Source organism: Falco cherrug, chromosome 3 (genome assembly GCF_023634085.1).
Source record: "Falco cherrug isolate bFalChe1 chromosome 3, bFalChe1.pri, whole genome shotgun sequence".
Classification (NCBI taxonomy): domain Eukaryota; kingdom Metazoa; phylum Chordata; class Aves; order Falconiformes; family Falconidae; genus Falco; species Falco cherrug.
Window position 1 is genome coordinate 16,396,376 of NC_073699.1, and position 18,889 is coordinate 16,415,264.

Sequence of the window (18,889 nt, forward strand, 5' to 3'; positions counted from 1 at the left end):
CTTGTATATCACAGATCACAAACAAAGATTAATTCAGTTTGTAATAGTTCAAGTGAATGTTGCAAAACCAGTCCAGGTTTTGATCAGCTAAATTGAATTCTGCTTTTTAGATGGGAGTAAACAGCCAGGTCCTTTCAAACCAAACTAGTGGTGCAAGGACAGAACAGTGGCAACAGTGATGCTGCAGCCCCGTGGGGTGCTAAGCACTGTCAGCTTGTGGTCGTGCCACCGGAGATTGAGGAACACATCCTATGGGATGCAGCCTGAGATGCTTATCCTTGCTCATGTCTCGCCCAGCGATGCCTAACATGGTTGTTCTGTGAAGTCGATGTTTGTTCACTGAATTTTGAAACTGGCCCCTGAGACTGACACTCTTCAGAGCCCTTCCCTGAGGTGCTTTAATTAACTTACCTATTTCCCTACTAAAAAACTGCAACATCCCCTGTGATCTGAAGAGGAAACTAAGTACCACTGCAGCAAAGGAAACAGCTGAGACAAAGTGAAACGGTCTCTTGACAATGTCCCTTGGCAACACCTAAACACAGCCCAAAAAATCTCTTAGGAGCCAAATGCAATTCTGAGGGTTTCTAATAACAAATGAATAAAGCACTTTGGGGGGAAAGGCAAAAAATAAGCAATAAAGAGAAACCCTCCGATGATTACATCGCGACAAAGGATGTGAGCAAAGTAAAATACCAGTCTCATGCTCCTGAAGTAGGCAGAATTCTCAGTGAATCAATGAATATTTGTTTCCATCAGGGCAGCACAATTGTGATTGCTCAAAAAAAAAAGAAACAAACAAACAAACAAATTTGCGTTCTCTTCCAGAGAGTAATGAAACAGGCTAGTCCTCTTAAATATTGCCTTCCCTGTTCTCTGAAACATTGATTCTGTCCATTAACAGGAATGCTATTATGCTGCTGATTGATCTGAAACATTGAGACGGGGGGAGGAAAGAGGCTTGTGAGAAAGTTCCAGTTCGGATATATGGTTTATTTCCTACTGTGGTCCTGGTGGTTTACTGTGTTTAATAAACTGGCTTGATGGAGGGCTAATGGGAGGTCAAGTAAAATGCCTGCCACTCTGCATTGCTCTCCAATTTGCAGCCTCCCCTGACTTAGTGAAGCCCTTACTTAAAGGCACTAACTGCTACCCCAAGTGAGGAAGTCCAGTGTCACTTAGGAGCTTTGCTGGAGAAGGGTGCCTTTCATACAAGCAGAGGTGACGATCCAGCACCTGCTGAAGTGTTTGCAGCTTTTCCACTACACTGAGAAAACCTCTGCTGAAGAATGGGTGCATCTTGGGTTTTTCCTTACCTGAGTGCCATAAATTTGGAAGTGTGATCTGTGGCCAGGACCTCCCGAACCTGGTAATGCTGGATTATCTGGATTGCTTAGCAGGCCTTTTCTCTCACTGCCCAGCTCACCTGTTTGCTAGCAGCATAGGTTTTGCCACTGCAATTCGTGGAAGTACTTCTCAGTGCAGTGGTGTCCATGTGGTGGTTGCTGAAGAAATTCTGTATTTTGCAAACTTTAATAAGTGGCTTAAAGATCTTGGTGTATAATACCATGTTCTGCTCTACTCTGTAACAGCTCTATTACCCTAATTTATCTTTCTTTTTTCCAGTAGAGATAAAATATGATTAAAATAGCTGCAGTTCCTCTTTCCACCTTCCCTTATGCTTACTGGTCTGCAGTGTTCTTTCTAATGCAGCCTTAATAGGCTGCCATTTTCTCTTTATTCCTTTTTTTTGCTTTTCTGTCTCATACAAGTGAGCTGTGCTGTTGAGGAAAGGCAGCAAAATGTGAAAAGAGCTTTATATTGTAAAATCACCCTTATCTTTGATTGTGGTCCAACACTAAATCCTCCTGCATCATTTAACTTAAAGAAGTGTTCATCAATCAAAAGCATGGTGCATATATTAGCTCAGGCTCCCTGTACGAAGAGGCCATGCTGATCATTTGCAGGGAGCAATTGCATCAACAGATGAGCAAACTTGAAAATAATCTCAGACTTTGTAATGGCAGAAGATGAGATGACTAATGTAATTAGTCATCTGAAGTGACTGGGGCACAGCACGAGGAGATGACAGACTTTCATCAGGTCTGGCAGAGTAAAACCAATGAACTTCTGAAGTGCCTTGATTTCCCCACTTGCCACCTAAATATCAAAGTGACCTTCTTTGGGGGGAAAGGCATTTTGAGATTGCGAGTGCCTGTCTCCCTGCAAATATAAAACATTGTAATTGTTTGGCATTACAGTATCTGGAAGCACTTCAGGCATCTTGAAAGCATCCAATGATTTGACCTTGGCTTTTTGTTTTGTCTGTGCTTTTCAACATGTATGTAGATCACTCATATTTTCTTGCAACTGTTTATATTTCTGAAGAGCTACATTTATATCAGAGGGTTTATACTACCAAAAATGAAAGCCGGAAAGGACACTCTAGTGTGAATGTGACTGCTTCTGCAGTCCCTCATCTACTAGCTGTGCACTTCAGAAAGTGGAGAAATCTGGAAGGGGGGGGGGGCAAAACCTGATGTTAGCTTTATCCAAACTGAAAGATGCTATGAACCACAAGAGTGTAACAAGGGATGTCTGCAAAGCTGCCTCTCTTTCTCATTCTTGAAATTTTGCTGTAAGAAATCTCCTCGAAAATTTTCTAAAAATTGAATGTTTGGGTACAGGATGCTTGCTTTCTATTTTCATCCATGTAATGGAAAGTTAGTGGTGTCCTCCCCCCGAAGACAAACAGGGCTGTTACCAGTGGACAGTGCGCCCTATTGTCCCAGCTGAGTACAAATGGGAGAGGATAAGGATGACTTCCTTTTCTCCTTTGGACTTTCTCCCGTAGGCTACCATTAGGCTTCAAAGTAGCCGAAGTATTCTGTGTACGGCACTTAAGGGCAGGTTTCCTTCTGTGGTTTTACTTACCTGTCTGGCCATCTATATATAAAATAAAGTCATCTTTTGTCACCGGGATATATGCACATGTATACACTACATATACATCCGGTAGTAGTACATTTGGAGCTTAATAATCTTTGCTCCGTGAAAATGCTCTGACCTGTTTTCTTTCCTAAGTGTCAGCTATACCTGCCTGGCAGCCACAGCCCTACTAACAAAACAGTCCATGGGCATTTAGCAGCACAAAAGCAGTTATGTGCTGTTACTGCTCTACTTTATGATACTAGCTGGCAAATATAATCTTTAATTTTGTTCTTTATTACAGTAATAACCTGGTAAAATAATTTTCTGTTCAGAAGAAGCAATTAAGAAATTAAAAGTGAAGGCAGAACTAATAGAAAATTGGTGGGTTTTTTAGTCATGCAACATTTTCCAGAGTGTTCAGTAATTTTTCATGCTTCAATTATTATGTGGGATGTGGATTTCTTAGTAGGCAGCTGCTGTTAAAGCATCAGTGATGTTCAGGGTCTGGCCTTTCTTACTTGTACTTCTGAAAGATGAGAGATCCAAATCAAGGGTACCTTACAATTCTGAAGAGCCCTAAAGAATAAACAGTATTATAAACCTGGTTATGGTTGCAGTAGGAAATTCCCCTTGTCTCACCCCGCCCTGCCAAGTCCCAAGCAGTTTATAATGTTATGAGCACCAAAAATCGCTCATCACTGATGGTTTCCTTAGCTCTGTGTAACAGGGTGAAGTTCTGTAGTGTGAGAGGTGAGAGCGCCCAAGTTTTTTCTAAGCCCACACAGTAATGAGTCCAGCATGAACTCAGCATAATTCTGCTTCCCTTGAATTCAGTTCAGTGGGACCTGCATCGCTTCCTGCCTGGCACACAGACTTTCAAAGGACTTCAGAGAAGAAGGAGATGTGGTAGTGACCTGCCATCATCTCAGGAAGGAAGGTGCGTCGATCCACACCTCAAAGTTTGTATCTGCTAGTCGCAAAAAGCCCTTGCCATAGCAGAAGTGAAAAGTTACGTCAAGCACTTCGTTTAGCCTACCCACTTAGACAAATCAAGCAGAAGCAGAACTGGGACTTCTTTTCCTCTGTCATTCTGCCCAAGCTGCTTCTGTGAAAATCTTCTTTGGTATCTTCTTGGACATCTCTATTTGTTCCAATCTACACAAACTTCTGGGAGCCTGCATGGCTCCCCTTTCCCTACTTAGGTGACGGCAGCAGGCAGGTATGTGGCGTACCAGCCCTGGTCTTGCCTGAATGTTACCCACGGACCAAAGCTAAAGTGCAGTGATATCCTTTGAGTCCGTCGAGCAGGTTTTGCAGCTGAACTATACTCACAAATGGCTTCTTTATATTCCAGGAGACTCTTTTACCTAGAATACTGCAAAGTTACTAGTGTAGCGACTCCATACAGCTTGAATCCTACCAACTTAGAAGAGGCACAAAGCTTAGCACTTTAAGTCAACATATATTCAGGTACAAAAATAATTAAAAAAGATAAACACGTTGACAAATAAATAGATTGCTGAGGTCTTTTCCATTTTCATTCTTTCTCAAAGTGGGTTTGGAGGAACTTGGTATCCACTAATATTTGGCAGTTACTAAACTGGTGCTAAGCATCTAAGGAGAAAGTAGCAGAAGTGGTTAGACTTTCAAGTGGTTCGTTTGCCTCTTTCAGATTGAACAATCACTTTTGCCAATGATCATGCTCTACCGTGTGAGGCTGCAAGATCTGTCTTGGCTGTACCCGCACGCTGCTGAACCGCTCCTACCTGGCTCGGCCAAGCACGGCGCAGCTGCCCCTCGGCTTCGGGGAGCCGCTCAGCGCCAAGGCCAAGGCCAGACGGGCCTTCACAGCGCAATTTTGAAAAGCGTTGTCTAGGTTCTAGGTTATTTTAAGAAAAAAAAATGACGAGCAGAACTTTTTTCGTTCTTTATTTCTGCGTGGATGTATGTAATTTTACTAAAGAAGCAAGCCTGAAAACGAGGTATTGGTGCTATCCCTCTGCTTTGGCGAATCTATCCACACCAGCAGGCGTGCGATGTCCCAATGTAATGGCACCACAATCCAAGGTGTGATACAGGCAAGGAAGAGGCGAAACCTTCATTAACAGGATGCATGCACAGAAGGGGAAGTCTGTAAGTGAGTCCATGAAATGCCCTTAAAATGTATTTTTGTGTTTCTTAACGCATTTTGCCACGGTTTGTTGCATTTTAGGGCAGAGGGAGAGCAGTGTGGTGTCAGCCATTAGGGCAGTGGGACGCACTCCCGTGCGGGGCTCCGGCACTGCAGAGCTCGCCCAGGGATCTTATTCCCACTTTTTTTTTTTGCTTAGATCTTACAACACGATCCACCTGGTACGAAATTTATGCACGTCTTTCAGTCAGGAACCCCGCATTTCACACAGAAGGAGCCTTATTTTCTTTCCCATCCCAGCTTTGCCAACTGCAAATATTTAAAGCCCCCGAGTCAGGCCTTAAAAAAAAAAAAAACCCAACAAAATCACACAACTGGCTTAAGCAACGAGCCATACTGTTAAGTGGCTTTACTGAGTCGTTAGCGGAGGCTGGGAGGCGGCGGGGGGGCTCAGCCCAGCACCCCGGGAGCTGTGGGAAGATGGCTGCCCCCTCCCCGAGCCGCCCCGGGCTCCAGGCTGCGCCGCGGCCCCTTTAAGGAGGTTGACCCACTCGCCGTCTCGGTTGCCCGCCCGCCTCAGTTTCGCTCCCCCGCCCCTGCCCGAGACACTCAGAGTCGAAGCAGGTGCATGCGCAGTGCGCTGGCAGCCTGACGCGCTTGCGCAGTCACCTGCTCGCCGCCCCCCCCTTTCCCGCTCCTACATCCGGGTCATCGCACGCCCGCCCGCACGGCCGGTCCCCTGTGGTGCTGTGCAGATCGCTCCCCCTCCCCCTCCTCCCCCCTTCCCCCCAGCGCGGGCGGCTCCGGCGCTGTCGCCATCCGCGCCCTCCCCTGCGCGGGGCTCCGGCCACGCTGCTGCTGTCGCTGCCTCCGGCCGAGCGGGGGGAGGCGGCGGCTCCGGCTCCCGCTCCCGTCCGCATCGCCCTCCGCGGGGCGGCTCGGTGAGTGTCAGCGGTGTGGAGGGCGGGGGGCCGGGCGGGGCGCCGCGCTTCATCCCGCGTTCGTCTCAGCCCGAGCGGCGCGACCCCCACCGCCTTCCCGCTGGGGCCCTGCCCGTCCCTGAGGAGCCGGAGCTTCCCCCCGCCCCGGCTCCCATCTGTTGCTCTAACCCCCCACCACCCCCCTTACCCGGGCCAAACCCGCCTCCCCTCAGCCCTCCGCAACTTCCCCGCGTCCCTGCCCTCCCCGTCCCGCCGCCGCTTCGCCCCCGCAGCGCCGTCCCCGGGGCGCCCGGCTGGGCGAGGAGGGGGCTGCCGGCCCGCCGGGGCCTCCCGCGGCGGGGAGAAGCGGCGGCCGCCGCCTGCCTCGCCGGGGGAAACCACGCGAATTGCCAGGGACCTGCCCTGTGCTGAATAACCCTCCTCTGTGCTTCCCCGGCTCTCCGGCGGGGCTCCTTCCCCTCGCGGCGGCGGGTCGGAGGCAGCGGAGCCGCTGTGCTCCCCGGCGCCCGGGCTCGGCTGGCGGGGCCGGAGCAGCCCGTCCGCCCCGGCGGCCGCCACCAGCCTCCCGCGGTGCAGCCCTGCGCGCCGGCCCCGCCGGGTGCGGTCAGTGCCGCGGGATGGAGTGACAGTGTGAATGGTTAACCGGGAGGAGCACGCCTCTTGAAGGGACATCTGCGGTCTTTCAGACTGTAGCTGAGACACGCAGCGAGTTAAGCAGAATACAGGAATCCGTGCGAATTTGTCGTGGTTAGGGTGTATCCTGCAGTTCTGTGTGCGGTACCTGTGATGCTGGGACTGCAATTACAGGTAGGGTTAAGGTGAATTCAGAAGCTGTAAGAGGAGGGTGTTGTTTCTAACCTATTCATTAAATAGCTGATAAAATCAAATTTTAATGGGATTTTAATTCTCTCCTGTGCGATTCAAGGATAAGGGCACATGCCATGCAGTTCTGTTTTGTTACTTTTTAAAATCTGGTATCGTATCTCATGCAGTAATGAAACACAAGAAGTTTCTTCACAGAAACATTTCAGATACCAAAGAAATAGTATGTGTTTTGAAGGTCTTTGAAGTGTTTTTTCTTTTCCTGTTCCATTGCATCAGCATCCTGGATCCAAATGTCAGTGACAGTATGACAGCTGTCTCTCCGCTGTGATAGCGGAGTCTTACTAACGTTTAAAATCTGTCATTCCGCATTTCTGGTAATGTAGTATGGAAATAAAAGTATTGATTAGCATGTATGTTAATCCTCACACCAGTAAAACATTTTCTAGATTGATCTAATAATCTGTATTCCTTCTTATTACCATTTCTGTTGTTAAAAACGGCAAAGTCTGTTTTGCTTATACTTACCCCCTGCCCCCCCCATCACAAAGAGATTGCTTTGTGCTCTGACTGCTTGGACTTTTAAATATATCTTTTAAATTAACGAGCATTTTCTATAGTAGGTTGTGATAGATAGGGGTGTTGGACAGGAGACATTTAGTAATTGATCTGAGGTTACTCCTGTCAAGGTTGGAATGTGAATCCAAACTTAGAAGGTTCCACCTGACAAATATCTTTGTCTAGCAAGGTGCGTTGTTTTGCAAAACACATCTTCAGTTCTGTGTAGCAAGTTTACCAGCAAAATCCTAAACCATGTGAATAAGGCAGTGCTGTTCCATAAAGTAGGATTTTTTTGTGTCTGGCATACCGTAAGTATTCCATTGTGGAAATGGAAGATTTCAGTGGGGGAACAGATAGCATTTTGTCCAAGTCAGACTGTCAGATTTCTTACTGCATATATTCACTGTCAGAGAGTAGGGGCTGTAGAAAGAAGTGATCCCAGAATCTGTTTTAAAATAATCCTGTCAAGAAGTGCTGTGGTTGTATGAAAGTAAGGAATGAATTTGATCCCATCTGTTACGCGACTTCCATTTGTCTTCAGGTGCTCTAGATTTTCTTCATTATTTGCAGTTTAGCTGGGACCACCTGAGGTGACAGATTGTTGAAGAGATGTCTTCTGAAATTCTCTAAATCTTCATATTGAAACCGTTCCTGCAGGAACGTCAGTAGACTGTAGAAATATCATGTTAGCTAGTTCTGTTCTTGCATACATAACTGTCCTGTCCCCTTATTTGAGTTTTGTGGGAGTCTTAATGTCTGGATAAAAATAAAAAATTGTTTCCTTTTTCTTATGTCTTTTGGTAGTTATACATCTTAGCAGAATAATTAATTTTGAAATTAATTGAATGCAGTAGCTGAACTAGTTTTGGGGCAGTTATGTAGGGAACTTAATTCAAGTTGTCTGTCACCAGACTTGTAATGATGCTTATGAGACACTTGGAATTAATACTGTAAAGAGACAGAAGGATGGGGAATATTTATATTGCTAACTACTAAATTATTGAGTGATACAGTAGCAGAAATTGGCTCTGTCATTTGGAAAAGCATATGTAGGGGCCACTTTGGATTTCTGTAGCTGCTTGGGCATGGGGAACTTAAATGCAGGGGGTTTTTTCCCCTCTCTGTGTATCTAGGAGAATACAGATACACAAACAGCCAGTGGTACTTTTTTTTTTTTTTTTCCCCTGCCAGCTGGGAGCATAGATGGAACTAATGCATACCCTGTAGAAGAGACAGGCAAAATTAAGGCTTATTTGCAAGAAGTCAGATTTGCTTTTTAAGCATTTAGGTTGGGGTGTGTTTGTTGTTTTTTTGTGTGTTGTTTTTTTTTTAAGAAATAATGGTGCTAGTATAAATCAAGGTTACCACTTTGCCTGCCCTACCTAAAAGCATGCTCTTAAAATTACACCAAGAGTTTTAGTCATTGATGTAGATGGGCTTCAGTTGAGAAGAATGACTCTTGTCTGTTAAGGTAATGTTAACTACCCTGAAGGGTATTATAAATCAATTTTATGAGACTTATTCATTGTAAAAGTGTTTGAAAATACATCTTCTAACGCTGAAATGTTTTGAGTGTTGTCAAATTGCATCTCATGGACTATCAGCTGTCAAGCAAATGTGCTGCAGGCGAGGTATGCAGCCCAAGCGAATGTATGTGCTGAATCCACACGAGGTTTGAATGTCAGTGCCAACTCCTGTGCTTAGTACTGTAATGCAGAGGGTCATCATGGTAGTCATTTTGGTCCATCTGAATCCCATCAAGTCTTACCAACATGGCTTCAGAGGTGGGGAGAGCAAGGGGGCTGGGGATACGAAGGAAGCTATGCTTGGGCTGAAAGCAGTGAAATGCTGGGGAACGTGAAGCATTGGCACTGCTCTCTAGCCGTGGCACCTGAAATACATCTTTTAGGCAGGATAAGATTTATTTCAGATAATTTTCCAGCTGTAAATGATGGCCAGTTGCATATACCTTTAGACATCTTTTCTTCTCTCATTCGTTTGCATGTATCAAGAGCACTTTCAAGTAAACAGGTAGTCCTCTTGCATACTTTGTAAGTCTTCCTTTGATATTATATCTATGGACATGTAAACTTTATGTAAAAGTGTTACTATTTTCTTCCTTGTGACTGGAATATTTGACACCTATACCCAGTGTGGAGAAGTCTACTTTTCTCTTTATGTGTATGAAGACAGGAGCTTATTTGATTGCCTTTAATTTCAGGATCTCATATAAATTCACCTCAGTTTCCCCCCCTTCTGTGATTCAGCAATGTTCTCTCGAGTGCCACAAATTGGCTGCTGCAGCTGGCAGAGTGTTTCAAACTGTCTAAAATTTGCTGAGAGTAATAGGCTTTCTTATATAGGTGCTGTTTTACATTTGCAATCCCAGTGCTTACTGGAAATATGTGTATTGCAATTATATAAACAGCAGAGCTTAACAGAAACCAACAACAAACAATGAGCAGTTTTAGGATTGACTAGGTAGAGCTGAAAGTATTTTTAGTTACAGCACTTTCTCCTGTGTTCCCCATCTCCTGTGGTTTTAATTGCATTCTTCTTTTTAGAAATGACATTTTGTTGTCTTTGTCACATGAAAGTCTGATGACCAGAGAATACCTTCACTGTGGAAATAGTGAAACTAGTTATAGACAAAGCATATTGAAAGGTGCAAGTAAAGTGGTGCATTCTTTTGCCTTTCACTCATGATAATTTGAATGATCATTTGAGGGGGAGTGTTGATCTGCTGGGGGGCAGGAAGGCTCTGCAGAAGGGTTGGGACAGGCTGGACCGATGGGCTGAGGCCAGTTGTATGGGGTGCAACAAGGCTCAGTGCCGGGTCCTGCACTTGGGTCACACCAACCCCACACAGCGCTACAGGCTGGGGTCAGAGCGGCTGGGAAGCTGCCTGGGGGTAGAGGACCTTGGGGGTGTTGGTCAGCAGCCGTCTGAACATGAGCCAGCTGTGTGTCCAGGTGGCCAAGAAGGCCAACAGCACCCTGGCTTGAATCTGAAACAGTGTGGCCAGCAGGACTAGCTACAGACCCCTGTAGCACTGGTGAGGCTGCAGCTCAAATACTGTGTTTGGTTTGGGGCCCCTCACTACAAGAAAAGACACTGAGGTGCTGGAGTGTGTCCAGAGATGGGCAGCGAAGCTGGTGAAGGGTCTGGAGCACAGGGCTTGTGAGGAGCAGCTGAGGGAACTAGAGGGGTTTAGCCTGAAGAGGAGGGAGTTGAAGGGAGATCTTACAGCTCCCTAGAACTCCTGGACAGGAGGCTGTAGGCACGTGGGGGTCAGTCTCTTCTCCCAGATAACAAGCCATAGAACAAGAGGAAATGGCCTCAAGTTACACCAGGGAAGGTATAGATTGGATATTAGGAATTTTTTTTTTCACTTGAAGAGTGGTCGGGCATTGGAACAGACTGCCAGGGGTAGGTGGCGGGATCACAGTCTCTAGAAGCATTTAAAAAATGTATAGATGTGGCACTTAAGAACATGGTTAGTGGTAGACTTGGCAATCCTGGATTAACAGTTGGACTTGATGATTTTAAAGGTCTTTCCCAACCTAAATGATTCTGTGAATTTCAAGGTAGTTTTTAAGTTAGTTGTAGGTGTGAGGTAAAGGCTGACAGTGTTCTGCTGTGTGTGTATGTGGCTTATGAACTTGCATCTGTTGTTAAAACCTTTGTCATCTGGTTATGCTATCATCTTAGTTTACTATTGCTACAGAATGAAGTGGTCTTGGTGAAATGTTTAGTAATTTATTTTTCTTCAACTCTGCAATTGTCAATACTGGCCATGAAACTGATTCATAAATGGACTTTTGGTACCAGACATTATTTTTAAGTGTTCTTTAACACTACTTTTTGAACACCTAGAAAAATAATATTTACATTTCTAGTACCTAGACAAGTATTGGCAAACTTGTGTGTGCATCAGGAAAGATTATTTGCCTTACTTGCACTGACCTGAAGTTCTAGTGTTGCATTTGGGGAATGCTGTGTGACTGACCAAACCCAGCACCTTTTTTCTAATACACAGAACTGTTGCGGGACTGCAGGAAAAAAAGGAGATTAATTATCTCTGAAACAAAGAGATTGTACTTGCGTACAATCTTCAAGTCTATAAAACTGGTTTACTCTAATAATGTTTATATGGGAGGATTTATTTTTATTCTTTTACTGCAGTGGAAATGCTCTGTGGTTTTTGGTCTTGTTTACTAAGTGTTTGGCCGATTCTCTGGCTTATATCTACAGCACTTGGGATTCACAGGTGGTCCCTGTGCATATAGTATGATTGGGTTTGGGACAGCTTAGCTTGAGAGGTTGAGTGCATTCAGTTTGGTGTGGCTGTAGCTACGGAAATAGCATGCCTTGCAAAACAGGGCTTCTGTCTGCCACCCACACCAAAACCTAAAGCTTGATCCTGTAGGCAGTTAATAAGTTTGTCTGGAAGGCTGATTCCATCAGCAAATGCTTTACCTGAATTGGTGACCACCAGGCAAAAAAGTGTTACATCAGTAATCACTTTCTGTATAAGAAAGTGCAGCAGAATGCTGTCCTAGATAAATTTTTAAAAGCACTTTTTACTTCAGACTATGAGACTTAACCATTCCCCAGTAGCAGGAGGCTGTCCTGTGAGCAAATTCTGTTTAACTGGTGTAGTTCAGAAGACTATTAAATTCAGCCATGAGGCAATTCTCTTTCTCCTTCAGTACTAGATTATTAAATTAAATGGAGTGTTAGCGTGAGTAACTTCTTCCTGGTGTACTATACAAGGTAATAGATGAGTTCCTAGCAGCCCTAGTTGTAAATTAGCTGACTGGAAAACCCTGTTTCTGTGACTAGTAGCTCTAGCAGTTTTGTAACTTCATAAGTTAGATCTAATTCTGTATTCTTCCAGTCAGGTGTGGCACTGGATGGTGGCTGGTTCTCCTTGAGGGAACATCCTCACAGGGAAAGCAAATTCTTTTTGTGGGGGACAACAAAGGTGTTTGTTTTGGCTTCTGATGTACAAATCAGTTTGACCTTTCTACTGCAAAAAAGAAAAAAAGGTGGTTTTCTGTATTCTAGCATTGCTAGTCAGAGGAAAATAAAAAGCTGTAAGAATTAATTTTGTTAAAAACAAAACCTTCCTTTTTAGTGTCCCTGAAAGTGAAACTTCTCAGGCAAAATGCATTCTGGGCATGAAAAGCCAGTTAATTTCTATTTGTTATATTTGCACCTTTTATGTGCTGAGACATATGGTTATTTGAAACTGTTCCTTCTTAATGTGGAAGTGAAATATGTAACCACTAGACTTCGTAAGGCTTCATCTCAAAGATAAAATTGCTGACCTTTTATACAAATGAAGATCATACAGACAAGGCAGTGTGTTATGTAAGGATTACTTATGGATAGTAGTTAATTAATTAAGAGTTTGGACTTCTTGCTTGTGTGTAGAACCTTATGTGGGGAGATGTGAATTTGTCAGCTGAACAGGCAGTTGAATTCTAATAGTAGTTCCCAAATTTTTTGCTTTGGGTAACTACTTGTAGATTACTTGCTGCTTGTTACCACGTGCAATTGGCTAAAGTCATATTCTCCCAGATACTAAAGTAGTACTTAAATGCTTTAACTGTTCTTACCTTTGCATCTCAGAGTTCAGAGCTAAATTAATTTCTTAGCAGTAGTAACAGAATAACATGACCTAGTTGGTATCTCCTAACTCGAAGTTCAGAGGATGACCTTATAAGAGCTTTCAACTAGCTGAACAAAATCCAGGTTGTTTTCTTGCCTTTTCTGAAGTTCCTGGTTTTAGCAGCATTCAAACTTGTTATGGAGAAACTATCCATTTTTCTATAACTATGACTTCTTAATAAACATGGTGTAGAATCATGTCCTGGTGAGGAACTTACTGTAGGTGGGACTGACAGTAAAGGCAGTGTAGGATACTATTGATTAAGACCTAATACTTGGAGCAAATAATGTTATATAATATTGCTGTTGTGTCAGGTTTTCAAAGGAATGTCAGTCAAACTACTTAAAAGTAGCTGCCGAAAGTGAGGCTGGGGAACACAGTGTAGTCTTAAAATTTTGACAGCTCTTCAAATAGCTTTAGTGTGGCTCAGCTTTACAGCAGAGGTTATTGCAGGGCTTGTGCCTCTTGCTTTGCTTCTCTCCCTGTCCCTAGTCCAGAGTGGGCCTCAGTTTGACCCCATTACAGTCCCGTGAAAACTCATGCTCTAATAAACATGTATCCAGCTGGGCAGCATGGGAAAAGAAACAGGTTTGGATGGAGAGGACAGCTGAGATGAGGAGTGATGGCAATTAACTAGGAGGAAGGTCAGCTTGCTTTGAGTTGAAAGCAGGAAATAATATTAATTAGAATTTGAGTTGGGGATAAGTTGTTATAAAAGTAGTGGAGAGGCTGGGCTGGAAGCTTGTTGACTGTGTGGAGAGTATCAGTCAGGTACCAAGGGACGGTGTGGGAATGATGCTACCTCATGCCCGGCATCTTGGGGACATTAAGGGAAATGGGGACTTGCTGAACAAAGAAAATACATGGAAGAGAGCTGCTGGGGAGAAGGCTGGACAGAGTAAGTCAGAGTAGAAGCTGGGATTTTATAAAAAAGGCAGATGGGTCTGTTGGACAAGGAACTTGGGATGGTAGAGTCAGAAAAACTGTGAGGAAGGGGCTACAATGAAACCTAACATACAGAGTTTCAGTCCATTGCCATTAGTAGTCATCATGTCTTCACCATCTTAGCTTGACATGTATCTAAGTGGTAGAAATTGGTGTCATAAGCAAATGGTTCTGATTCTGGTGATGTGTCGTATAACTACAAGGATAGATTGTTCGGCTAATCTCCTAGTTGAGAGTTTATACTTGGTCTTTTCTGTTAGGCTGTGAAGCAGGACTCAAAAGTAAAGAAACTGCAGAAAGAAAGCACCCTTGAACACCTAATTGTGTGCCATTTCTTCCATTAGGAACCTTGCTTTATCCCAAAGGTGGAGTGGCTGCTGCTAGTTTAGTGAACAAGTGCTGAATAGTTTGTCTTCCTTGCTTAATATTGTGCCATGCTCTTGCTAGATTGTTCCAGAGATGCAATTAACTTCCTCTTGGATAGTCTGGTACTGCTTTCTGTACAGTTTTTATTATCAGAATGGTCTAGTGAGATGAGGAAGTGGTTTGCTTCCTATTCTACACATGAGAGGCAAAAGCACGAAGAAGAGAAGTTCGGCCAGTTTTGCATGGGTTAGAAATTACTGGAAACTGAGTCTTTTTAGACTAGTTTACATATTGCAGCCACATCCCCATTGAACTTGCTGCTTTTCTCTCGCTATGATTCCATTTTAACACTATATTCTAACTTCACAGTTGTTTCTTGTGTTCATTTTTAGTCTCTTTGGACATGTAGCTCCCATAAGTGAATTGGAGAATGTGGCAATGCTCAAAGGTCAATCTGTTTATCGCAGCAGCAGAATGTGGCCATTTCATTTTGTCAAAAAGGCAAAGTTATTTCTAGGTTGTTCTTGTGTAAATATGTCGCTTGTTCAGAGAAATGAAGGATTAATTCTGGCATTGTGTGACTCTCAAGAGCTCATACCCTGGTATTAGTAATTCCCACAAACTTTTCGTATTGATGCAGATTGATGCATTCCTTAGCTGGACTGCATTCACACAGCTTTGAGGCCAGACTTAAAGGGCCAAACTGCCACATGTTATAAAACAGCACTGGTTTTGGTATGTAAATGTTATGAGAAAGTCAAAGTGGGGCTGCAGCTTTATTAACAGAATTGTGAGCAATGAATTCATTTCTCTCCTTCATGGTGAAGGAAGAAAAAATGAGCTCATTCCTATTTCAGCTGGGTGTCTCTCAATTTTTCCTGTTGCTTAGATGTTTAATTTGACAGATAGTTCTGTTCTGCTGTGGCCACTGGAAGGGAGAGGAACCATAAGCTCGTTCTGTTTTGTAAAGCCTTGTGGCATCCCAAGTTTCTCTTTGAGACAAACTGTATCAACCAGTGTAAGAGGTATAAAACTGCTATTTCTTCTGTCATTAGAAGGAAGGGAAAAAGCCTTTGCTACCCTGATGGGTTGGATTTTTTTTTTTTGTTTTGAATCCTCTTACTAGCTTGTCACTCTTAAGTTTTTCTTGGGAGCTTCTTTTTTAAGGGAAATACTATGAATGAGGCTTATGCTGGTTAGAAAACAGTATAAAAAAAGAAAAAAAAGTGTTTACTCCTGGGTAAAGAAAAGAACAGCAGCCTCCGCTGATGGAGCTGTGGTTTTTTGCCTTTTCTTGCCAGGCCTACTATGTTGGCTTATGTTCAGTTAATATTTGGCTGATCAGCTTTGCAGCTAGCAGGACTTCAGGAACACTTTTGCTGTGGATTAAATTTGGTGGAAACTTATTTTCTCTTGAAAGGTTTGCATTTGTTGATAGCAAATCTCTTTTCGGGTCTTAAGGTAGAGATATTTCCCCCTTGTTTGGGAGGGGAATGATCACAGGAGTGCTTTTGATCTGAAAAGTCAATCAGTACTCTGGGTTTCTAGTTCTAGCACAGCTGGCTTCTGATGTGATACTGGGTATGTGACAAACATTGGTGTTCAAACCTGAGGTACTTTACGTGGAAAAGGACACACAGACTTCAAACAATGAGAGCCTCAGGTGCTGTTTTCTGGCCTTATGTAGGCTTTTTGTGTATTTAGTTATGTGATCTGTCAGCTCTGCCCACCTCTACTTCTGTGGGTGGATATAAGCAATTCAAGTATCTTCAGTTCAAGTAAGAATTATAGTGACACTTCATAAAAGAACATGAAGTGCAACATGCTGAAGCATAGCTATGTGTGGGTGAGTCAGGAGAGAGCTGTGAGTAGCAGCGCTAAAAAAAAAAAAGGAAGTACAGTCATAATAAGACTTTATTTAAAAAGGAAAAAACAACAAAACCCCGCCACAGAAAAACCCCAACAATCCAACAGCCATCTGTCCCCAGAGGATGGGAATGCAATAAGGTGATGTAGTTTGCATCTTATAGTTACTCTCTATGTGTATAGATTTTCACATGCATGTGTGTGTGTATATATCTATAAAAACACGTGTGCACCTATTTACTTGCATGTGCATCCACACACTGTTAAGTATAGTTAGCTATATTATATCTCAATACAGTACTCAAGTAGGGCAGTTTGTATCCCAAGCAAATTTGAGCTGATATAGAACCCACATGCATTTTTAAGAAACTATTTTAATTGCTAGCCAAAATACTTAAGTGATTTTCAAGCCTCTGTTATGGTATACCAGTGATACAGGCTTTGCTTATGCTTTTGTTCTATCTGTTGAGGGCAGATCCTCCCTGCCAGGGGACAAGCATGCATGCTCTCACTCATCAGGGCACACTGTGTGCTGCTAACAGTTGTCAGGAAATAAAAAATACCAAGAACAATATAGTTCAGTTTTTACAATGTGTTGGCTTTACAGCACTGCCGGAAGGATTCAGTGCTGCTTAATTTTGTGTTGTTGATGTATATATGCAGTAGCTGCAGAAAAAGGACTAAAAATTACTTACTAACTTCAAGTAATTTGTGTTTAGCTTCCACAGTTACATAACTTTAACTTCCTCAGAATGTGTCATCTTCGGTTTTAGTATTTTTGCATGTTAAAAATAATAATTGAAATCCAAATGCTTTACTTAAAATAAAAAGCACAATTGTTTGCACTTAGAATTGGTCTATTTCCTGATTCTGGATCAAAATATTAGAAAAAATATATTTACTTTAGTCCTGACAAAATGCTGTACTTGGCAAAAGGATTGGATGTTTCATTTTTATCTTGTGTTGTAAACAAACACAGATTTGATTTAGCAGTTCAAGATACTTAATGATAAGAAAAATAAGCTATTTTATGTTGGTACTTAAGTGTATGTTTTGTCAAGGACAGTGTTCAGTCTTAATTTCAGCTAGTGTTACAACTCATCTTTGGAAGTCCAGAGAAAGAAAAAAAAAATTGAAGATGGTGAGTGAAAGCCTTGTTAGATACATCTGAATAGTCATCTTAGTATTTCATAAAAATATATATATTATAAATAACCTAATTCTTTAAAGTACTTGTGCTCTTACATAGTTTTATGCTTGATTTAAAGGTGGTTTAGTTAAGTTATTCTTTCCCCCCCCTTGCCTTAGGGGAGGTCCCAGAGTGCAGATTTCTACACTTCATCTGCTGCCCTTCACTGAAAGAGGACACCTCATAAAAGTTTGCTTTTTTTTCCTCTCATCAACTGGTTATTGTGTGTAACATCATCTCTTCCTTACTACTGTGAGCTGTGCTCTGCTTCATGAATTGCTGAGACTGCCATTACAGGGTAGGCTTGCGACGGAAATGCAAAGGCTGTGTCCTGCCTGTGAACATGGTAGTAGAAGTAATGGGAAGGTAGGGTTCATGCTCTTGTTTTACAGCTGATCAGCTAGTTTCACTGTTATTGCTCTGTCCTTTCTAATCCTATTTTATTTGACATTTGTGTAGAAAGCTCTTGCTCATACTTCAGGAAATATCTGACATAGATAACATTCTTTGTGTTTTCTTTTGCTTTTAACAACCGTACTTTTCTCTGCTTTATTCTCCCCTGAATACTGGTAAAAGAACAATGTTTAGAGTAGCTGCTACTAGTAGCATGTAATTCAGTAGTACAATAGCTCTGTTTGTTATCCTAAATGCTTCAGTCATTTAGCATCATTAATACATGTAATCATCTCTACAAAGTTGAGGGTAGATCTGCCTGAAAGGGAAATTGCTTGCTTGAATTTTGTCTTTGAACTTTACTTTTTTCTATACCCTCCACCCCTACTCCAGACTGATCAGGTTCGGGGATCCTGGAAGCACACTTGTTGGGATCTGTTTTTCAGCTCTGAAGGTAGGGCTAGTCATACCAGAAGTCCTGTTGGGTTTTGTTTGAACTGTGCTTTGGAGTTGGGGTGGCTTGTTGAACAGCACATGGCTTGTTTTTTATTTCTCCCTTTATGCTGTCGTTCTCAAGGTTTCGCGGTACTTGTAATTGGGGCACTCTGTGTGCTTGTTGTAGTAATCTGGTTTTCTGACAGATACTCCCCTTGGGTCTGAGTAAAGTTTACACTGCAAAAGAAAACTTATCTTTGTGAAGAGCTATGAGCACTACTCTTACCCTTTCCAAAACAGCGCTTCCAGAAAAAAAGGATCAAATTCTTACTTTTGCAGTGAAACTGATCTTCAAGGTCCATACTTCAAGCTTTTCTAGTATCATTTGAGCAGAAGTAGTAAATTCAGCATCTCCTATTATTTTTTTGTTGTTGTTGACTGGGATGAGTAGTGTTTATCATAGGCAGCAGATAATACCTGTTGAAAGACGCAACTCTCCTTTGTCAGCGTCTGTTATTGCCTGAGACTTTATCATGGCGTACATTTCTTAGTTATATGGGAAATCTGGCTGGGCTTATGTTGTTTGACTTGAACAAGTTTGAAAAAGGTGATCTTTTCTTAGACAGATGGGG

The 18,889-nt window shown here is 42.9% G+C and overlaps 1 protein-coding gene across 11 annotated transcripts in view; it reads left to right on the forward strand.

Moving 5' to 3' along the window:
* CYRIB (CYFIP related Rac1 interactor B) overlaps positions 1–18,889 on the forward strand; it is a 98,822-nt gene that overhangs the window by 15,057 nt on the left and 64,876 nt on the right. The window contains exons 1-2 of one of the 11 annotated variants that reach the window (XM_055706528.1): positions 5,874–6,003; positions 6,690–6,810. The exons of 8 other annotated variants lie outside the window; for them this stretch is intronic. In XM_055706528.1, coding sequence (XP_055562503.1) covers positions 6,790–6,810 — 21 coding nt within the window. In that variant the 5' untranslated portion in view covers positions 5,874–6,003; positions 6,690–6,789. Of the gene's footprint in view, positions 1–5,772; positions 6,004–6,689; positions 6,811–18,889 lie in introns of those variants that run through there. 2 more of the 11 variants (XM_055706525.1, XM_055706535.1) reach the window with 2 other exon arrangements.